Below are 23,316 nucleotides of genomic sequence, written 5' to 3'. Positions count from 1 at the left end.
TTTCTGCTTGAATCTATTTGAATTTTTGAAAAATGTCATTCCAACTTATGCAGCTTGCCTTTTCCTTTTGGCAGGTCCTGTTAGCCTGAGCACACCAGCTCAGCTTGTGGCCCCCTCTGTTGTAGTAAAGGGCATTCTTTCTGTCACTTCCTCCGAGCTCTATTTTGAGGTGGATGAAGAAGATCCCAACTTCAAGAATATCGACCCCAAGGTGAGATGATGAGGAGCGGGCTTCATTTTTATGGAATTGTATTTTTCTTTGGATGGGATGATGCGCTGTTATTAAGTAGGATTGGCATTGGTAAAATCTGACAGACTTAGTTTGAATTTCTTGCTGATTTCTCTGTCTCTGCAGGCAACTATTTCCTTTAGCTTATGGCTCCCTTACCAGTTAGTTAGATTATTGAAGTTTATTTAGATTCAAAAACAATTCCCACTTAATTGCATTTATCATTAGCTCATTGAAGGGTGGGGGAAGAACCTCAGGGAATATCTTCTATAAATATATTTTGCCTGAAAGGGTCCAGGGTGAATTAAGCTACAAAATTTAGTGAGATTGAGAGACGAATTATTTTGTTTAGCCTTTCTGCTTTCTAGGTATAATACCAATATATCACTCTCCTTGCTTTGTCCTCATGACTTACTACTCTGTTGTGCATGCGTGTCTCGTGTGTGTATGAGGTACTCTGTTTCCCATTACCTGAAGTCGATTTTACAAGGCACTGCATAATTTCCTATTCTTAAATGAAAATGTAATTTCCCCTTTAAAATGTATTTCTGATTACTTTTCAGACCTTGGCAACTTTATTTTACTAAGAAACATTTGTGGCTAGGCCATAAAGCCCAAATTAGGTTTATTTCATGAATGTGAATGGTAGGATTTGTTCTGAGAGGAAAGTCTCGTTTAAAATGAGCAAAATAAGCATCGTATAGAAAGAAAAGTGGTTTAAAAAATTGGAATACTTTATTTTACACACTGATAGCTTTTGTGTGTGCATACTACATACATAGATACATGCATACACACATATATACATTCTGAATTTATTGGTTTTGTAACCATGTGAATTATTAAGTTTTAGTGATTTAGAACTATTTCAAAGTAGTTCTTGATGAAAATGTTATAATTTTATTGAAAACTTTATGATCATCTCTTGTCTTATGTGCATTTCTAACACAATGTTTCGAAATTGCTGCCTTTATTAACAGCGTTTGGTAGATTGTACAAAAGGAAAGCTACAGTGAAACAGCTCATTTTGACCTTGATAATTCAGCTAATCCAGCATAGAGAAAACTTTAATTCAGATTTTTGCATTATTTTTTTTACTTTGTTACAGAGCTGAAATGTCAGGAAATGTTTTTTAGTTTCTTTAGGAAAGAAAAGTAACCAAAATGAATTACATTCTCTAATTTATGGCAGTTTGTGAGTTTCAGAGGCTAGAATTTAACTCAGAATATCAATTATGCTTTTGGACATACATGGCTTAAAGTCTAAATTGTGATTTAAGGTATCTGAGTAATTTTACTCAATATTGGAATTTTTGCGAGTCTTTGCAGTTAGACTCATTGAAGTTATTTGCTCCTTTGGGGGAAGTTATAACTTTTATTTCTCTCTGATCTTATTCTGTGTAGCATCATTAAATTAATTTTTCCCCTGTTGCTTGTGCAATGCAGGGATCTTTTACCTTAGTCACAGAAATTGTTTTGTACCACAGCAATCTGCCTAACGTTACAGAAATAAAAACTTCTGCTAGTTTATATTGAACAATTTGTCAGTCTGTTTTTGGAAGAATTTTTTATTTTGTATAGACATTGATGCTTTAAGGTTGTTTGTAGTGAGGACACTTACGTTGTTACAGTGCTTTTCTTTTTTAGTTGCATCAAATTAAATGAGGAGGAGAAAAGATACTGAATTTGGGGAAATTTTGTTTCTTCTTGTCAAAAGTTAAAAGCTTTTCCTGGGATAATTAGAGGGAGATATGTGTCTAATGCTGTAAGTACTTTTGAGAGTGAAAAAATGGTCATTTTAAGATGTTATTTTAATCTTTTAAACTAAACATTGTCTTTAAAGCATTACTTTGTAAATGTAAGACCTATTACTTGCTTTGAAAATGTTCTTAAAAATAAGAACATTTCCCCCAGAGAATAAATTCATTTTTATTATTAAAAAAAAAAGTGGTGTGTTTGTCTGCACCACTTACTGTTACAGTGCATTTGTTCTGCATCTACAGGAAGAGAGACCAGAAAAGACATAGATTTAGAGTAGAGATGATTTCAGAGCTAATAAGATCAAAGTTTATATTTCTAGACTAGAACTATTTTTACTATGGAAATTTCACCAGGAAATCTTATGACTAAACCCTGTTTGGTCAAGTGAACCAGAGCTCTAAGTACCTTCCTTGTTTTTCATCCATCTCTCCTGTTGTCCTGCTGCTCATCCATCCTTATACTCCCTCCCCCACTTCTCCCTCTGTTCTTTAAAATTTTTCTTTATATCTCTCATTCATGGATTTTCTCAATAAATTAAAAACTGGGATAATTTAAAGAATAAATTTTACAGGATAACATCTGACATATATTCTGTAGCTGTGCCTCCTCATTAGCATATCTAATGGAGTACATAGTTGCCTCCAATATGAGGAAGAGAAATCAGTTCCTTTCGGATACTTTCAGTTTTACAAATTACTTTATAATCATTTATTTCCTTGTTTTAAAAAGAAACCTTTCTTAAAGTTGAAATGTAATGGGTATATTGGATTGTTACCGTAGAAAGGCAGAAAGAGCAGAAAGTACTTTTCCTATTTGTAAATTCTTGAAACAGTAATATTCTTTTGGTCAGAAATATTGTATCCAAACTTTTTTTTGTTTGAATTGCCTATAAGAAGCTTCAGAATAATCATGAAAAATACTGGGGATTTAAAAAAATGACCATAGTGTTGGCATTTATAACTAAGCAATTTAAAATATTGAAGTAATTCATAAATCTGGATTGTTCACGTTTGCTAGGAAAAGGACTATTGCTATAACCACTTTATTCATTTTTGGTGCGGTTGATTTAACTGTTAAGTTTTTATTATTTAAAACTTAAAGAGGACAAATGATTGAAGGAAAAGTGTCAACTGATAGTGCTAACTCTTCAGAAAAGATCCATAAGTATTTCCTTTGTATTTCAGACTCAGTGAATTTTTAAAAATTATGGCATAAAAAGCAAATGTCTTCATTTTAAATGTGAAAAAAAATTTTCTCTTTAAAAAATTAGGATCAAAATTTGTTTTTCTATATAAAATGTGTTCTTTTTTCAAGTGTCTAGGAAGATATTACTTTTAATCTTAAATCTATAGTACAAACATATTATATATTTGGGTAAAAATTAATATTTTCTCTTTTCTAAGGATTTTGGTGAGAACTTGTATGATTAAACCTACAAAATGTGCTGTATTTGTAATTTTGCAAATTAGAGTTCAAATGGCAGCTTCTTTTACTTAGCTGCTCAAATTCACATCTTTACATTGTGAATTTTAAATTGTGATCTCACCTGCCTTCATTTAAGAACAATCCACAAACAGTCAATTACAATGTAAAGTAATATTTTTATTACTGTTTTCAACAAGACTGCTTAGGGTGAGGGTAGAGGTGCAAGAGAGGGAGGAGCACAGTCTGACATTGGCACTGAGATACATTTAACATCAGCAAAACTTTTTTTAAAAGAGAAATTTTACATATAATTAAATACTTTTTTTCACTTGGTGACAACATTCAGGCAACCCAAAACAAAATGAAATGGGGGGGGGGGGAGAGAGAGAGAGAGAAGAGAGAGAGAAGAGAGAAGAGAAGAGAGAGGAGAGAGAAGGAGAGAGAGGAGAGAAAGGGAGAGAAGGAAAAGGGGAGAACTACTATACATTGATCTGAAAATGTACCTTGGGTTTCATTTTGTGGTGGCAAAGCCCGATTGCTTCTTTTGTGTGACCTCTTAAATTCACATTGTTTGGAAGAAAACGATCACTTTGTGCAAGAATGTGATTTTGTGTTGTTTGGTTTGTTGGTCGGGTTGCTCTCTTTTTGTTGGTTTGTGCATTCACGGAGGTCTGCTGCTTGGTTCCTGTTTCTTTCAGGTGGCTTACATAAAAGTTTGTGTCCGGAGTTCCCGCTGTTTGTGGTGTGTTGGGTGGATGAGAGCATTCCCGTTTGCATCGCTTTTCAAGCAGTCCCCAGCACCCTATAGTTTGTCCAGGCTTTTGGGATTGGTGAGAATTTCCCTGGCCAACCTCCAGGTCTGCTTGGCAGCACTCTCCAGGGCCGAGTGGGGCTTGCCCTGGAAAAGGTCGAGGTTGGGCAGAAAGTAGTGTGGGCAGCGGCGGCACTGTAGGCAGGAGATGAGCTGCAGCAGGATGCCGTTGAGCCGGTCGCCCAGGCACGCCTCGTCCCAGTCCGTTTCCCGCGGGTGTTTCTCGCACTCGTACAGCAGCAGCGTCTTCATGTGGTAGTTATTGAGTGGCTGGCCTGGCAGCTCCAGGTGGCGGTCCCGTAGGGTCTTCAGCACCGACAGACACTTGTTTCGGCAGCCGCCCATCAGCAGGCGGTTCTCGGCCTCCCCGAACTGTAGCACCCAGGCATCGCTCTCCGCGGAGCTCTGCTTGCCGGTCAGCGAGTAGCACTCCTTGGAGAGCAAGTTGAACCCTTCGGCCTTGACCTCCGCCACCCGATTGGGGCCCGGCCAGGGGATGTGAGGCATAGGCCACTGTGCCGCACTGCGAGGCCAGATACCAGTGCACTTGAACGCCGGAGTGATCTGCACCACATAGCGCTCCCTGATGCGCAACTTGACTTCGCTGGTATCCGCGATCATCTTGACCACATCCCGATAGCTGCACTTGTCCACCGCCTGAGCCACCAGTGTCTGGAAACGTGAACGGATCTTACGCGCGGAGAGATAGCCGGACGCTGTGATGAACTCAACCCAGAGAGACATGCTCCGCTTCCTACCATCGCTCAGTTTGAGCACCGCGCAGCCGGGCAGAGAGCCGTCGTCCACGAAGTTGAAGACGCCCATCTGGTTGAGGTAGAGCACCACCTCGAATTCTGTGGGCGAGATGACCTCCAGCCCCTCGTAGCGGGCATCGATCTCGCTCAGGGAGCTGATGAAGCGAGGCTCCTGCACCTCCACTTCCTTTAGCACGTCCGAGACCACCTTACAGACCTCTCGGATGGTCTTGGCGATGGCCGCCTTGCGCGCTTGGCAGCGCTCCGTGTAGTATTTATTGAGCTGGTAAACCAGCTTGGCCTGAGCGGCGATCATGTTGGGGCACAGGTCCGGGCTATACACCGGCGTCTCGCAATACGTTGAGGGATCCAAGGCTCACACACTGGTGGTGGCCCTGCGGCTTGCAAAAGAGGCAGTGCGCTCCCCTTAAGCCCCACTTTCACTCTTGCTTTCCACCTGGGCTGACCCGCTGATGCTACAGCAGGCCAGATCTCTCTTTCCCCTCTGTCCGAAATCCTTTTCTTCTCCAGAAAATTAGAGGGGGGAAAAAGTGATCTTTCAAAAAGAAAAGTACCTGCTGGGACTTTCTTGCTTTCTCTTGATATGTAAAATAAAGATGTGCTTGCCGGAGAGATAAGGGGGAGGAGGGAAAAGAGAAGACAAGAAAACTTCAGGTTAACAAAAGGTTTAGTTTAGATATCTGCTGCCGAGATTGTCCAGAAATCTGGAAATGAGGTCTTTTAAGTGCCAAAGTAAATTTAAAAATAAAAGCGAAACATTCACTGTTTCATTCTTAAACTTGTCTCCCAAGCTGGTAGGACTTCTTCACTCAGCTTAGGTGAGTGCCTTCCTCACCCTCCCCCAAATGTAAGGTGAAGGATGTAATTAATGTCCAGAGAGCAGCGAGGTGCACTGAGTCAGCGGCACCCTCGGAGGTGTGCAGACGTCCTGCGCTCTCAGCGTGCTGGTCTGGTCCCTTCTCAGGGGGTCGTGTTGTAGCGGTATTCCTCTTTTCCTGCTGGAGGCGTTGTTTGGACTGGGCTTGTTTGCAGTGGGTTCTTCTTGTTTTTCTCTAGGTGCAAACCGCTGGAAGTTGTTTGATATTCATTTCTGCTTCGTAATTTATAATCTTGGCCCTCACAAAATGTATTTTAATGTGACGAAGTCTTTGCTTGCGTTGCATCTGGGGTTTAGTTATAATGATTCTAGGGTTTTCTTCTCCTCCCCCTTTAGGTTGCTTGTGCAGATTCCACTTTCTGAGTCCTCTCTCCCTCCTCCCCTCTGAGGTCTCTCTCCCTGTCCCCTCCTAATCTCTCTTCCCTCCCTTGCTCCCTCCCTTCCTCTTCTCTCTCCCTCTCTCTCTCTATCTCTCTCTCCCTTTCTCCCCCCTCCCCCCTCTCTAAATCTCTCTAGCTCTCTTTCGCTCACCTCTCACTCCCCACTCTCCCCTCTCCCTGCCTTGCTGTTTCCTGGAGTTATTTAGTTTATGAATGGTCCAGGGCCATCATGAGGGGGGTGGAGCTTCAGTTCGTACAATCGCTATCCAAGCTGTCACTGCTTTAGCCAATCCGAGAGAGAAGACAGGCATGCTTGGCCCACAGTAGCAGCCACCGCTGCGCTTGATAAAGAAAGAGGGTAAAGGGAGAAGTAAGAAAATAGGAGGAGATAGTAGAAGTCAAATGCACACACACATTTTACAGCCCCCTCTTCTTTATCCTCCTCTCTTATCAGTTGCAAGGAAGAACAAGAGTCTATATCGAAAGGACTTTCTGGAGATGACAGAGTAACTGGAGGGAGAGTAACAGTGGTTCAGAAAGGTTCACTTTCCCCCCCCCTATCAACATAGTGAAGAAGGTGCAAACTAACAAAATTACTTTCGCTTAAGGCAAATGGGAGGAGGACAGGAATTTGGGAAAGGACCTAACGTTTTCTTGATTTTCTCCCATAAAGTCTCCCCACCCCCATTGTTGCTGAGAGCCAGAGCAATTGCTGTATAAGTGCACCAGTGTGTGGGGGGTGGGTATGGGGTGAGGGTTTATGACTATAAATCCCTTTTCAGTAATTTTCATATGTTGTTGAAATAAATGGGCAGGACAAAAGTAGTGCAAGCACCTTGTTTGGTAATTGCTACTTCATAATTAAGAGTCAGATATATTCAATGCTTTTCCTTTATTGTTACAAGGACAACCATATTAACCAGTTATTAGAAAATATATTTAAGTTGCGAGAGATGGTGCAGATTTATAGATGGTAGAATTTTGTTGGAATATGTTTACATCAAAATAAACCACTGAAATTGTTTTAAGCTTAAAAACGAAAGGAAGTTAATGTGAACCTGAATCAAAATTTTCTTAAAATGCCAATGTTGTAAATCTAATTTTGAATATTTTTGAAGGTAATACAGTTTCATTTGTAAAATGAATTTATTTTCATAATTGACTTTTGCTTTTAAAAGACTCACTACTGCAATGCAAAAATCTATAACTATCCTGTTATTGATTACACAGATGGCTTCACTCCTCCCTTGGCATTTCAGTGAAACACATGTCTGTGTTTTAGTGTATGTATTTTACCCATTGTAGCGTTTCGGTACTTTTGGATAAAAAAGCTGTAACAGTGTTTGTGATTTGCTTAATATTCAGGGTTTATGTTTGAACCTTGGATGTCTGTCTGAGTCTTTTTTAGATAAATAGGCGGGGTTATTATTATTACTATTTTTAGAGTTGGTAAGTTGTATTCTTTGATAATGCTGTAAGGATAAAACTCTATGAAGCCCTTCGGGGAAGACTGCATTTTGCAAAACCTGGCATACAGCTTTTTCAAAATCCCTTGGGAGGGTTTGACTTGCTCTCTTAAAACGGGACCAGGTGAACCTGAATTCAGTTGCTTAGGGGAAGTTTATGTCTCTCCTCCTCCTTGATGCCAGATGCTTGGACCTCTTAGTCCTTTCTTATGTGGCTGGTGTGGTCCAATACCTTGTCACCCATTCACTTTTTTTTGCCCTAAGTCCCTTTCTAAAGAACCATTGGGACATTTTTTAAAAAATTAAGTCGAATTTATTGCGTGGAATCTGTGTTCAGTAGTGAGGAGTTGGGATGAACAGTTGGAAGTAAGCATACTTGAAATTCGGACACAGCTTTAGTCAACTATTCAGAAGTGGCAGAGAGGTGGGGCGGCCTCGGGACCCCAGCCTTGGGGGAGGGGGGGAGGGGACGCTGGGCTGCCTTGAGGATCCTGGGCTACGGCGCCTTAGGGGGTTGGCGTGTGGGAAACCCAGACTCCGTGGATAACCCGCTTATTGCCTGTGGGTCACACCGGCGCCCTGGGAAATATTAGTGGGCAGGAGGGACACTTTGGTGCAGGGAGTTGTGTGACCAGCCAGGAAAGGGTCCTTAGCCTTGTCTCCCGAGGGCAGTTACTGGGGAGAGACTCCTGGCAGGGCCAGAGGGGGCAATGCTTTCCCTCCCGAACCTTTGATGTGGCCGCTTCTTCAGTGCCTCCTGTCCTCGCGGCCGAGGTGCCCCTGGGAGTGAGTGTTTGCCGAAAGGTCTGGGTGACCGCGGTAGTGCATCTTCTGGGCCATGGCGCTGCCTACTGCCGGTGCAGGGTAGGCGCCCAGGGACGCCAGTCCATGCCTTTGCCTAGTGAGGCGGCCCAGGCCGTGCTGCGCTAGACGCCATTGCCTGATACCCCGCTCCTCTCCGCTCCTCTCCTCTTGTCTCCTCTCTGTCAAGCACAGCTAAGTTTCTTGCACCCTTTTCCCAGCGTTTCTCCACTTTTACAGCAGAGGCTGAGAGTTGATAAAACATTACAAATGTTTTGATTTAAAAACAATCCATTACCAATTTACCCTGTCTAAGGTAGATGCTCTAGTAAATAATAAATCAGTTAAACAAAGGCGACTTTAATTTATTGTCACGGTACTAATTAGAAACATCATCCAAGCAATAAACTTAAACACTTCCAGCAAATAATGCTCCCTCTTGCCAGTTCCCTTCTCCCCCTCCCCCACCCAACTCCCTAGGCCGCCTCTGCTCTCCGAACTGAACTGCTTCTGCTCTGTGTTTGCGAATCCGCTCTCTTCCTCTGGTTGAATAATTGAAGGGGGAAACGGTATCTGAGGAGGCTGTAATTGAAGAGCCCCTGTCACCTCTGCTTTTATGTATGTTAGTATAGAAGTCCATCAGCAGCTCCTTGATGGTGTATTAAAACGAAGTGGCAGCCCCTTCTGCAGGAGATACCATATTCTATTAAAGGAGACCAAGTGAGAGAAAGAAACTCTAGACTAGAGGCTAAAAGCCACTTCAAGTCTTCAGGCCGATTGATCTGTATTCTCTTGTTATAATCCATCTCATCATACTTGAGTTAATGAGGCAAAAGAGGGGGAGCGAAATCTGATGGTCCTTGACAAATTCATTAGGGAGGCTGCAGGACATTTTATTTGACTGTTAAACATCTTGTTTGTTTGGTTTAGACAGTGCCAACATCAGCTTGCTTCTGCCCAGACCTGTGATGTTAGGATAGCTGCAGACATTCCTAAAAAGAGGAGGACATTCAGGGTGTGATTTGAATTTTTTGTTTTGGATTTCCGGTAGTCCATAACCTTCAGACTTCTCTAGGCTTTACCTTCACCATCATCATTACATTTGGTACGTTTTATGAGGATGTAGAAGGTAACACTGAGGTGTTTTTAGTTACTATAAACTAAAATGTGTATGTTTAAACTTAAGTCTGAAAATTTCCTGTATCCTTTAAAAAATGAGTCAAGTTTTAGCAAATACTATACTAGTTAGTAAAAAAACGTGAATGTGTAAGTTCCAGATTACACATTACATCCTGTTTTTACTTGATCATGGTTAAATAAACTTTTAATTATTAATTGAATTTCCTCTTGTAGTGAAACACGAAAGCCAGAAACTTAGAAATAAAAATTTTAACTATATGTACAAATATGATATTTTCAAAATAAAATTGGTATATTTTAACTTGGGGGCCTTTTTATATTTAAAATTAGAAGCAGAACTGAGTGCTCTTTGAATGGTGTTAAAGTAAGGTGATGAGTTAACCAAATACTTAAAAAACTGAAAATATTTCTTATTGAAGAATAATGAACAATTAGGCTAAATGCTAATGTTATATTTTATTTGAAGATAATAATACAGTATTTTATTTTCTCAAAAACCTTTTCTTGGAAGGAAACAAACAGTTCAATTCTCTATAACTCAATAGAGAATTCAGTTATATTTTCCTTCAGCAGTTGACTTAAAGAGCCTCAGCTCAAATGCTTTCAGAAAGAACCCTGGCTTCCATTTCTAGGCAAACAGTATGAGGGAAAAGAAAAGCTAATGCTTTTTGCCTGTCATTTTTGTGCATTGCTGCACTGCTGATGAAGCTGGAACTGCTGGAGGGAATATATGGATTTGAAAAGAAGTGATTCAGTAGTTCATGTTGTGTTTCTCAGACGCAAAACCAAACTAATGGTGACGTCAGTGCTTCTGTACATCTGACAGTTATAATCCTGTTTATATTTCCAGAGAATACAGAATCCTCAAACAGCTTTATTTTTTGCTGATATTTACTTATGAGAAATAAATGTATTCACTGAGTTAAACTTCAGTGCATTTTCTACTTTATCATATCACTGAGAGTAAAAAGATACCATTATTTTATTATCTGTAGAAATAGCATATAATAATATTTACTAAAGAGTATACAGATACTAGATTGCATGATAGTCTTCTAAGTCATATTGTCTTCTAAGAAAACATTTACATATTAAAAATAATCAGATTATTAATTAAAAAAACCCAGCTCTGAAGGATTTTTATTTTTTTTATTTTTTATTTATTTATTTTTTTAATATATTTTATTGATTTTTTTACAGAGAGGAAGGGAGAGGGATAGAAAGTTAGAAACATCGATGAGAGAGAAACACCGATCAGCTGCCTCCTGCACACCCTCTACTGGGGATGTGCTGCAACCAAGGTACATGCCCTTGACTGGAATCGAACCCGGGACCCTTCAGTCCGCAGGCCGACACTCTATCCACTGAACCAAACCGGTTAGGGCAGATTTGTACTTTTTAAAAAACAAAGGACCACATGTTTGCCTATATATGTTCTGGTCATCTAAAATCTGATTTTGAAACATATATGAGGTTACTAAATTTTTGCTTCGTATACAGTTAATCATTCAACATATTTATAAAAATGCTTGGCTTTTTTAATGCTTGACTTTTTAAAAACAAAATTTTTTTTGTTGGTCATGATATTAATGGGGAAATAAATAACTATTAATTCTCTGGTTTTAAAATTCCAGTCAAAACAAAAAGAAAATAACCCAGACAATGTGTTAGTGTATTAGTTGATGAAATTTTATTAAAGTAATTACATTAAAATATCTGTTAGAAACTTTAACAACAACACTGTCAATTATACTATTCACATTGTATTAAAGTCAAATCAAACCACTTTTTTTTCCCCCCTATTCTGATGTAATTTTCCCAAACTCTGAAGTATCATAGAGATTGTTTGTGTGTATTGATAATTATTATTCTGGAATCAATCTAGCAAATAATCAGTAACTGAATATTTTCTTTGAAGAGTTCACTGTAGTGCCTATTAATTATAAATGATAAAAAAATGTTGCTGGAACAAGTTTTTTCTAACACCCCCACCCCTCACAAAATAGCTTTTGATTGGTAACCCAGGAGTATTATTGTTCTCATTTGAACAGTTTGAACTTAAGATAACGTTCTGTTAAGTAAAAGCAATAGCTTTAACTTTGTATAGTAAGCCTATCAAGCTGTACTGAAAAATAAATGTTTTTATGTTCTTTTGAGTATTGTTTGTGGGCCTTTTATGTTTGTTTGGGTTACGTGGGACAATATATATGATTAGTGATGTTTATACCTATTAGACATTTGCAAGTCTAATCTTACATTATTTAGTAGGATTAGAAAATTCAGAGTATGATACATGTTAGTTTTTCCCCAAGCTGAATAACAACTGTATATATGAGTACTTTATTAAGCTGTAGAGTTTGATCTCACCAAAATGTATAATGATAGAGCAAAGAACCTGGACTCATGAAAGTGGAAGTAAACAGCTTTTAGCCTGACTGAGAAGTGAATACTATTGTATTACTGAGCTAGGATATGAAATTTAAGGAAATTCAAGTTAATTCAGCAAGAATTTTTCAGAAGGTGTTTCATTGAACTTATTGTAGTCTGACTTATGTTGTATTCGTCTTTTGGTCTTACCAATAAATCATTTAGCCTTTTCTCATTTCAAATATATACATTTTTGACTTGTACCTATGATATTCTTTTATTTCCATATATAGTTAAACATTTGCTCTGAAAAGTTAGAATAAGATCCATCTATCCTCCCTTCCTCCTTCTATCCCCCTCTTTATCCTTCCCTTTCTTCCTTCTTCCCTTCCTTTCCTTAACAGTTTGAACTTACTAAAGTACTGTGAGGTAAATATTAAATTTTACCTGTCAAATAACTTTGTCTTTCATAACTCACTATAAAATCTTCAACAATGAGAGGGTGCTTTTAGTGGAGCCAACTCTTAACCATTTAAGGAATGATTATATAATATTTGGAATCTTATTTGTTTTTCTTCCACAAATTTTACTGGTCTTTTAATATCACTTACAGAAGATAGATAGGAAAATAAGGATTAGTGAATATTGAAATTGATGCCAAATAAATCCAAATGTTATGTATGGTTTAATGAAGGTGTGATATCCTTTGTTTAGAAGCTACTACTGCTGACTCACTTGTAGAACATGGTTTTTCAGATCTTAGAGCCATCCCCGTTCCCATTTCTACTTCCCCTTTGTGATCAGTGCCAGACATTTATGGAACGGATGATTGAGATTAGGGGTGTAGATTATACCGTACTGAGCTGTACTTAGTTCAGATTCTATATATTTTTTGCTCATTTGAGACATATTATGGACCTGTGTTTAAAATTATTAGTTAAGCATATCCTATTGGTAATTTTTTGTTATTCTGAAGGAAAACTAACCTTTTTAAACATCTTAGTTTATTTTAAAATATATCTGTTCTTTAGCACTTCATCTGTATTATTATTAGCAGTAATAATCTGGCATCAATCTTCTAAGATTTCAGGGAATTTTTAATAGACGTTCTGTTATTTTCAATGGAAATGTTAAAAATCTAGCTTGTTCCTTCTTTCAAACATTGTGAATTAGAGTAAAAATGATGTGCTGAGAGGTTACACTAATTCTTCGTAGTGGTTAAACAACAACAAAAATCCTTCATGGTTCTAGTCTAGGTATAGAAGATATCTGTATGGTATAAATGAAATAATATTTGATGATCTGAAGAATTGAAAATTTTCTTTAACCATCTGAAATAAAGCTAGGATATAAAACAGCTGTCTTGGCCTGTGAATATCAAGGTTCTGCCAGTCTGTTTCTTTTCTGAGGTTTTTCCTATCTTCCCTTATTATCTTTGGATCCTACAGCATTATTCTCTTATGTTCCGACTGGTTTTGTCTCTAGACAAAACCTGGGTTAGTAGGTTTAAATCAGCCTAGATAGAGTGAAACATCTTTGATCTATGGCTATGACTGTTTTCAAATGATTTGCTTGCTGGGACCAGACACTATCCATGCCCTTTCACTTTGCTATCAGATAGGTACACACAAAGGACCTGAAAGGCTACCAGATGCACAGTTAATCATCATATCAGATAAGTGAAGGGTTCCAAGAATGCTCAATTAGAACTTCTATTTCTAATAGTTATTTGTTCTACAGTACCTTGTTGGGTAAATGCTCTGCACATCTTCTAATCTTTTCTGCAAATTAGTCAAAACTTTCTGTAAATTGTAGCATCAATTAAAAATGAATGACACAAAACTATGTATTTTTTAAACATTAGAAGGTTGTTGCTATCACATAACTAACATGGATAGATAAAGTAAAGGGAGACAGTCCTGAATTTTGTTCTAGCTTGGCTACAAGTGAGCTAAGTGAACTTGATCAAGTGACTATTTCTACTCACTATTTTTTCAGTTTTAAAATGGGGATATGGATTAGGAGGTTTTTTGTTTTTTTTTACCTTTTCTAGATACAAAAAAATCATCAATTTCCTACCATAACATGAGTAAAGTTGTTTATATCTTATTAGTTTATTTCAAATTAGAAATATTTCTGCAAAATTTAGGCTTTGGTGCTGCTTCATTATAAGTTCATGAAAAAACTTTTTAAATCTTAACCCAAGGATATGTTTTTTTTATTGCTTTTTTTTTTTTTTTTTTTTTTTTTTTTTTTAGAGAGAGAGGGAGAGAAACATCTATCAATTGTCTTCTGTACACACCCTGACCAGGGATCGAACCTGCACCTAGGTGTGTGCCCTGACCGGGAATCAAACCCATAACTTTTTTGGTGTACAGAGCCATTTGCCAACCAACTGAGCCACCCGGCCAGGGCAATACATGATATTCTTTAACGTGAAAAAAGTCATATAAACGAATGGTTATAGTTTGTGTTTTAGATTTAAGGAAAAAAATTACAAATTATAGATTGAAGACAGTTGTGAGGAACAACCAAATAGCAACATGTAATAAATTCTAAGAATATGCTGATTATTGTTGGTAGTTGTTGCATCATAAAATATGAAAACAAGCCAGGCTGTGTATTCTTGTATATATAGAAGAACATTGTTTTAAAGGTGTCCACAAGGTTAACAGGTTTGTTTTTTCTTAAAATGTTGAGTTGACTCAGTGTTTTTGGCATTTCCATTAAGATTAGGTATTCTATAAATATTAGATCTTGAAGCTAAAAAAAAATCAAGTTCACAATTAACCTTTTAAAAAATATAATAACACCAGTCTTCTTAGAGAAATGACATTCTTCTTAGCAACTATAATATTACCATATGCATGTTGTGTTAAAGATAGATCTAAGCAGGGAAATGGTTTTGAAAACATGAGTCACTAAAGTAAGTAAAGTTTTATACTGCTTTCTCATGCTTTTCTCTTGTTTTCATCAGAAGATCTGACAAGCATAAAAGTGTTAACATCTTTTATTTTACAGATGTTCTTAGTTTCCTCTCAAACTGTAAAAGATGCTGTATCAGAGCAGCATGGTAGGAAATAATTTCAACACCTCCCTTCACTTATGCAGTCGTTTATTGTCTAAGCTTGTGGATATTTTTGGAGAGAGGGGGAAGTGAGGCAGGGAAAGACCTCATATGGAGGCCTAATTTTTCTCATTTTGAGGTATCGCTCAATCAGTCTGTCTTCTGTATTATAAATTCTTTCTAAAATAGTTTTTCAGTTAGAGTTATTTTCACTTCTGTGTTGTGTTCATTGGAAGTATCTCATTAATGCAATAGCAGTGCCAGGTGACCACTGAGAAAGTTGTTGATGGACACTCTGTGGGTTTGCAAAGTGCAAACCTAAAAGACTAAGAGATGAGAAATGCATTGCTATTGGTGAATTTATGTTTTATCTCACTTCTCTTGAAAATTTATGAGTGGCATGGCTTAAGGGTGCTGGAGTTGTGTGTTCCAGGGCTTGCCCCTACTGATAACACCCTTGTTGGCGTGAAAGTGCAATGCAAATTATGACAGTTACAACCTTCTGTTTTGTTTAACCTGTCAGTAGATTTCCTGGCTCAGTGCTGAGGGCAATGGTGTGTTCAGCTAGTCCATATTCACCTAAACTTAAAAGGTCAGGTTTCTACAGGCAAGCCTAGTCAAAGCCTAATTGATGAGGAGGGCATGGAGACAGAATTTACTGTTCTGTTGGCTAGTTTCATATCGTTAGGTTGTCCTGAAAGCATCAGGCAGTCACAGCCCCTTTCATGTAAGTGCTGACCCTAGACAGGAGCTGACAATCAAAGGAGGCAGCCACAGGAACCAGTGCAAGTAGGCTATTGATTTTTCAGTTAGGTCTAAGTAGTTTGTAGTATGGGTAATGGGTGACAGAGGCAGGTATGTCATTATCAATGAGCTCCAGAACAGTAGCGACAACCCTCTCTCATATTTCCTTCCGCACTGACAGTATGCATCCAGAGGCGGTCAATAAATCGCCCAACCTTTAACTGACAAGTGACTTGGAGGTTTAGGTTGAGGGGTGGAAGTTATAGAGCTAAACTTCTTTACTCGATCATGTACTGGATCTGGCAAGAGAGTCAGTAATTATATTGTAAGTTTCTGAAGTTTTAATTTCGATAAGACTGTGCAACTCTGAATATCAGTTTGCTTTTAAGCTTTTGAGAATTTAAGAAGCATATTTACCTAGTTAAGAAATAAATGAGCCAATTAGTTATAAAGGTAACCTGCAAGATTAATTAAGATAGGTTCTTATGTACAGTTTTGCTTTTATTGTAGACTAGATCCTTATTTAAGCATGATATCCCTGTTAAAAAAGTTCAGCAGTTAGAAATTGCCTCTCAAAATCCTTTTTAATTTCTAGTCCCCTCTTAAATGTTTTGACTGCAGACCAATTTTAAATAGAGAAAAAAAAAACTTGAACCATTTGTAAATATGATGTATTAGCCACTAACAGTTGCTATTTGACCTTCAAATTCGTTTTATATTACTTTTCACAATAAAATAGTCAGGAATAGACCACTTAATGATTAAAGTTTGATGAATTATGGTTGCTTCTGAATTTAAAAAGAAGTGAGGCTGATTTTTGTTTTAAAAGCATTTCATATGGATATTTATGTTAAAAGATAGATACAATTTATGTTCACATAAACACAAAAGTGTAACAGGTTTTGACTAGAAGTTCACATGTTCTAAAAGGATATAAAATAACTTAGAGATACTTTAATTTAAACCAACCTCTATTTTGTTACTAAACGTAAGGAACATACAGAGAGGATAATATTTATAACTAGAAGTGGGAGTTTGGGCTGTACCAGGTTCCTTGCAAACTATCACATGCTTACATTTTTTGAAAACTTTAAACAAATTGAAGTAAAACAGAAAAGTAAATGTTTTTTAAAACTTCCTTAAATAACTTATCACTGTGATATCTTGTTTAACACTGTGATATTGTACAGAACCAGAGTGTAAGTCTAGCATCATCTAGCTGCAGAGTACCCTGCATGACCACATGAATCATTTTCATTTGTCTAATGCAACTGAAATTCCTTAAAAAAAGAACAACTAACCAGCAGGTTAAGGGTATTGGTGCTTAAATATTTTCTTAAGTTTGCAGTGATATATCTGTAATACCCGTCTTCTACTCTAAGGAACAGAGAATATAAATTTGAATGTAGTGAGGGATGGCTACTATTGAACTATTGCAATCTTATTTTAAGGAAGCTTTGGGGTTATGTAATAAATATTTAGAGAAATTTTATTCAGATTTCTTGAATTAATTACCTTATGGGGCTTACACATTATTAAAGCAAGATTCCTTTTAGAGTCAGTTTCCCCCACGTTGTGTATTAAGTCATTCACTTAACCTGTGTTTTTCTATTGGATTACATAAAAGATTTAGCTGAGAATCTTGTCATCTTTATATTGTTAGCTATATTCTAGTTGCAGCTTCTTTTGCTGTACTTGCAGCCTTTCCTGAATAGAGTGTTGTTGTTGTTGTTTTTCACGATTTTTTTTTAAAAAAAAAGCTGAAGAAGGGACAAATTAAATTTTCATGAAAGAAAATCCTAATCAGCAGTGACAGTATAAGAGAAAGATGATTGCCACTTGGTCATTGTGGAGAGGCACTTAGATTTGGTGTCAGTGCTTCTGTTAATGATGACTAATGTCTTTCTTGAAGCAAGTGCATGCTCCCACATACTGCTACAGACTAGACAGAGGGCTCAGCAGTAGGCACTACTCAGCACAGGCATTGGGTGTCCTACAACAAAGGCTTTTTTTTTTTTTTTTTTTTTTTTTTTTTTGCAGTCAATTTGGCAGTCTCTGTTATTAGAAAAATGCAAACATAATTCTGAGGCATTTAACAACACATTTGAAACTTTTATGTCTAATACTAAGAGATGTTATTTTTAAATTGGAATGTAAAGAAATCACACAACATTAATGAGATGTGCTCCCTATTTTGTCACCTACAGGAATGGGCACATAACATATATTTCCACTGCACAGGATCACTTCTATAAGGAAAGTTTTAAAAAGAGACAGACTTGCAGCAGGTTCATTTCATACTGCATGGCTATATCCTGAACAGACACTTTGTAGTTATAAAAGAGAATGCATGACTCAAAAGATCTTTTTAGATCTTTTCATCTTAAATATATTGGTTACAAAAAGATGACATGTGTTGTTTCTTCAGCCTTCCCCCAAAGTCTAAGACCTTTCAGAAGGGCATTTGCAATGCTTGTCATATTTTTTCATATATATCTTATTGGCCTGACATGTCTTGAGAACCATGAGAACACAGATGTCATTGCATTCAGACAACACTAATTACTCTGGGATTTTTGCAGCCTCAGTGCCCGCATGTAACTGTCGATTATGATTGTTCATGCAGCCTACAGTGGGAACAGTTTGCACATGAAAATAGTGAGACACAAAAATAGTGAGATGGGCCTTTTAATCCCCTATTGTTCTCCAATAGAAGTTAGAATTAAAAAAAATCCTGACACATCAATTTCATTCCCTATTTTACATTTGAACCATATTTGGGCAACATTTTCCTTTCTGAAGTAAGTGTGTTATGCTTTAGAGTTCAGTGAAATCTATTATCCATCTGTTCTTTAACCTTCTTGAACAATGTTCTACATTACTTTGTCTTTAAGCTACATGGGAAATTTCTTTATGTAGCTTATAGTTTGAGAGAAACACTAATTGTCATATGAGTCTTTAGAAAGTGACAGTGCAACACAATAAATATGTATGATGTGTTCTTCTGGAGTGCAATTTAATGTTTAATGAGAAGCTGCAGCAAATATGGTTAGTCTCAATTTAGATAAGTGCAATCATCTTATGCTTTTAACACAGGTCAGTTCTTTTCTTTGTTTTATTCTCTCTGTAACATTCTGGATTTCAGTTGATGATTCATGGTGTTTAGGTGGTTTTCAAATATCAGAGGTCAAATGGTGGTCAGATCTGGGTCCACAATATTAAATGTGAAGACCAAATACATGTTTTGATATAAAGCATAATCTATGTTAATCACCAATTGAAAATAGAAAATGCCAATAATGTAACTTCATATGCTGATAAAGCAGAAATGGAAGCAGCTTGATCAAAGATGTATGATGAGATAAAACTGCAGTCTCTGCTGTACAGTTATAGTAATTATGACTAATGAACCGTCCAGTCTGGATGAAATGGCATGCCCACAGGGACTGTGTCCAATCAGTTGTGACTTATGCAAACTGAACAAACCATTGATGGGCTTCCAAATTCTGTATCACAAGAAATATATTCTTTGTTATTCATATAACTTTTGTGAGGGTAATATACAGGAATTGGAGGATATCTAAATATTGTTAAATACAGAATATAATTATTTTTCTCTTATATACTTATTTAATTTAAAACTAAACACTTATTTTTGTATGGCCTCTTTTTAATTTTCCTTTCTTAAACACACTTTGGTTGGTACTCTAGTACAAATTCTGTGACTTCCCACTTGGTCTTCTATTGTACTCCTTTTGAACATTCCCTCTTTTTTAGAGCTCATTGTCAGGGTATATTGTTCACTAACCAGATATTGTAGATATGTTTTTACCATAATACAGGACCTGCAATGCATTTACTATGAGAGAGCCCGGTTCAAGTACTTTACCTATGTTAAGTCACAGATCCCCACAACAACCCTTTGAGGTGGGTGCTATTTATTATGACCATTTCACAGATGAATAAACTGAGATGTGGGAAGGTGAGTAAGTTGCCCAAGGTTATCTGCTGTTATTAACTTTAGATACCCTTATAAAGGTTAGTTATATTCTTCTGGCCCAAACCTATTTCTAAATTATCCTCGCTTTCTTTTTCTTCCAACCAGGATTATTTTTTTGTTGTTTTCTAGCATCTGTTAAAACTGTTATGATATTTTAAAATTGATGGCCGATGTGCAGTTTTACAATAGTTTTTCATGTCCCTAAAGTCTAGTTTCAGGCCCCTAAGCTCCTTCATTTGGTATATTTTAGTGACTCCAGCTCTCGTGATGGAGTTTAAGAATGCATAATTTTTTAAAATTGATTTCAGAGAGAGGAAGGGAGAGGGAGAGAGGAATAGAAACATCAGTGATGAGAGAGAACCATTGATCAGCTGCCTCCTGCATGCTCCATACTGGGGATCCAGGAACCCAAGCATATGCCCTGACCTGTAATTGAATGGTGAACTCCTGGTTCAGGAGTTGATGCTCAACCACTGAACCACACTGGGCAAGAATGCATGATTTTGTTTTGAATATATATTTAAAATGTAATAAATGTGTCCATTTGATTTACTCTTGAAACTGTAATGAGAAAACAACCTACTCATTTAAAAGAAAGTAAGTTGTGCTGGTAAAATAAGCTTGGTTTTTTTTTTTTTAATTTAAATTCTTTATTGTTTAAAGTATTACATAAGTCTTCTTTTCCCCTCATTGACCTCTCCTCGGCCATCCCAACCCCCAGCACATGCCCTCACCCCCCTACTATCTGTGTCAATTGGTTATGCTCATATGCATGCATACAAGTCCTTTGGTTGATCTCTTATCCCCTCACCCTCCACCTTCCCTCATAGGTTGGACAGTTTGTTTGATGCTTCTGTGTCTCTGGTTCTATTTTTGTTCATCAGCTTATGTTATTCATTATATTCCACAAATGAGTGAGATCATGTGATATTTATCTTTCTCTGACTGGCTTATTTTGCTTAGCATAATGCTCTCCAGTTCCATCCATGCTGTTGCAAATGGTAAAAATTCCTTCTTTTTCACAGCAGCGTAGTGTTCCATTGGGTAGATGTACCACAGTTTCCTAATCTACTTGTCTGCTGATGGGCACTTAGCCTGTTTCCAAATCTTAGCTAATGTAAATTGTGCTGCCATGAACATAGGGGTGTGTATATCCTTTCTGATTGGTTTCTTGGGATATATTCCTAGAAATGCGATTACTGGGTCAAATGGAAGTTCCATTTTTAATTTTTTGAGGAAACGCCAATACTGTTTTCCACAGTGGCTTCACCAGTCTGGTTAGTTTTCTTTTGAGATTATCCACACTAAAGGTTTTCTCATCAAACCAAGTATAGTCCTCATCTTGATGACTTATTTCCAGCGCCTTACACCTCACTACATTTTAGATAGTAAGTATTCAACAAATATTTGTGGAAAGAAGGAGGGAATAAAGGAAGGAAGGGGGAACTATTCAGTAATTTCGTAACTCAGTGATGCTACCAAATGCATGCTTTTAGAAGATAATAAAACAGACTGTTACTATGCTATTATTCTTTAAAATCCTTAAAACCCTACCTGACCAACTCATTTCCCATTGACTTCCAACCTGAAGTATTCATCTTTTCAGGCTTGCTTCCATGCATTTGTCCTGAAGTGCCCCACAGAGCTCTTTCCATATTCCACTTATCATCAGTCCCATACAGTCTAATGTATGTTTTTGTCATCTCCCCAATGTCATTTTCCATATTTTCTCTACCCTTAACTTACCAATGTAAAAAGTTATGAAAAGGCATCATCTTACTTATTTGATAGCATGACTAGATACAAAGTACATGCTCAATAAATACCTTTAAGGTGGATCGATGATTCTGATCCTCTCCTGTTTCCAACAGATTTCTTCCCCTATCACTAAGGTCAAATTTTTAAAGTGAGATTTCTAAAGGTAATGTTCTGAAAGTCTTTTAAGACTCAATTGAAATGAGATTTATGCAAGGATAATATTGAGCTCTTACTCTGTGCCAAGCAGTAAGCTAAGCACTTTGTCTTAATCCTCTCAACAAATCTATAATGAGTTATATATCCTACTAGAGGCCCAGGGCATGAAATTTGTGTACTTGGGGTGTGGGGTAGGTCCCTCAGGACGGCCTGCACCCTCTCGCAGCCCGGGAGCCCTCAGTGGATGTCCGACTGACAGCTTAGGCCTGCTCCCCATGTACATCCTTAGTGCTGCCAGGGAGGCGGGAGAGGCTTCCACCACCGCCACTGCACTCGCCAGCTGTGAGCCCGGCTTCTGGCTGAGCAGCACTCCCCTGTGGGAACACACTGACCACCAAGGGGCAGCTGCTGTGTTGAGCGTCTGCCCCCTGGTGGTCAGTGCGTGTCATAGTGACCATTCTGCTGTTTGTTTGATTTGCATATTAGACTTTTATTATATAGGATTATTCTCCTATTCTCCCTATCTATACAGAAAGCAAGGCACAGATAGATTTTATAACTTGGCTTATTCTAAAGCTAGGAAATAGCAAAGCATGACTTGTAAAGATGGGTGATGGTTTATTTTAAAGTCATCAGAGGTTAACGGTATCCTGTCAATGCCATGTTCTTGGTTTTTTAATGCCCTTTCTGCAGTTGTCTATGACAGTTCTGTACATTCTGCTTTTCTACAATTAAATGACATATATCACACACAACTTATCTTTGTCTACTCAAAATACTCCAACAGAAGAGGAGGATAAAACCTTGGTTGGTATCCTACACTGAAATGTGACATGATCAGGTAATACAGAAAGATAATGAGTTTTGTTTTTTAAATTCATGGAGGACTAAATAACAGTTTCTATTATCAGCATTTTATACAAGTTTTAGGCAATGATTGCAGTATAAACTATGTTAGATAGTCTGGTTAGGAAATTTCCAAAGTAATATGTATTAAATCATAGGAAGAATACTTGAAATTTAAATCTGGTTTTAAAGTGATTGGTATGTACCTCCATGGCTGTTTATCAGTGATAGAAATGGAGTTAATAAAATGATGTGTATTTTATACTTAGGAAACATTGTGGCTTATAATGAGTCTATATAAAACTGAAACCACTGGGTTAGCAAAGAGGAAGCTGTTTTCCAAATATAGTAAGCTCCCAGAAGTAAATTGACATCAATTTCAGTTTCTGTTTAGATTTCAGTTTTTACATGGAAATTGATGGCATCCTGTTTCGTAAGTGCTGTAATACTCTCTCTGTATTTTAAAAAGTCATATCTATATTTTGTAAGAATCTGGTTATTCAGGTTCTTGCTCACTGAATAAAGGTCATTTCACATTGAGCTAAACCTTTTGTCATGGGAAGTACTATTTGTATTACTGAAAACATTTTGGTCTGAAGTTAATATCAGTTATTCATCTTCTTTAACTTTTAAGATTAAAACTACTTTAAAGCCTTTCTTAAGTAGTTTACTTAGAAATCTTTAATTAGAATAAAGGTCCAGTAAGATCCTAA

The 23,316-nt window shown here is 37.3% G+C and overlaps 2 protein-coding genes across 9 annotated transcripts in view; one reads left to right on the top strand and one right to left on the bottom strand.

Moving 5' to 3' along the window:
* Positions 1–23,316, top strand: part of LRBA (LPS responsive beige-like anchor protein) — a 559,344-nt gene that overhangs the window by 327,540 nt on the left and 208,488 nt on the right. For all 8 annotated transcript variants that reach the window (XM_036315411.1, XM_036315409.1, XM_036315413.1 and 5 more), the window contains one exon: positions 75–211. In XM_036315411.1, coding sequence (XP_036171304.1) covers positions 75–211 — 137 coding nt within the window. The remainder of the gene's footprint in view (positions 1–74; positions 212–23,316) is intronic.
* MAB21L2 (mab-21 like 2) lies at positions 3,890–5,296 on the bottom strand. The gene has a single exon (XM_036315417.1). It carries the CDS (start codon positions 5,294–5,296, stop codon positions 4,217–4,219), a length of 1,080 nt encoding a protein of 359 aa, XP_036171310.1. The 3' UTR covers positions 3,890–4,216.

This window comes from Myotis myotis, unplaced genomic scaffold (genome assembly GCF_014108235.1).
Source record: "Myotis myotis isolate mMyoMyo1 unplaced genomic scaffold, mMyoMyo1.p scaffold_m19_p_6, whole genome shotgun sequence".
Classification (NCBI taxonomy): domain Eukaryota; kingdom Metazoa; phylum Chordata; class Mammalia; order Chiroptera; family Vespertilionidae; genus Myotis; species Myotis myotis.
This window is presented reverse-complemented; position numbering and strand designations above follow the sequence as displayed.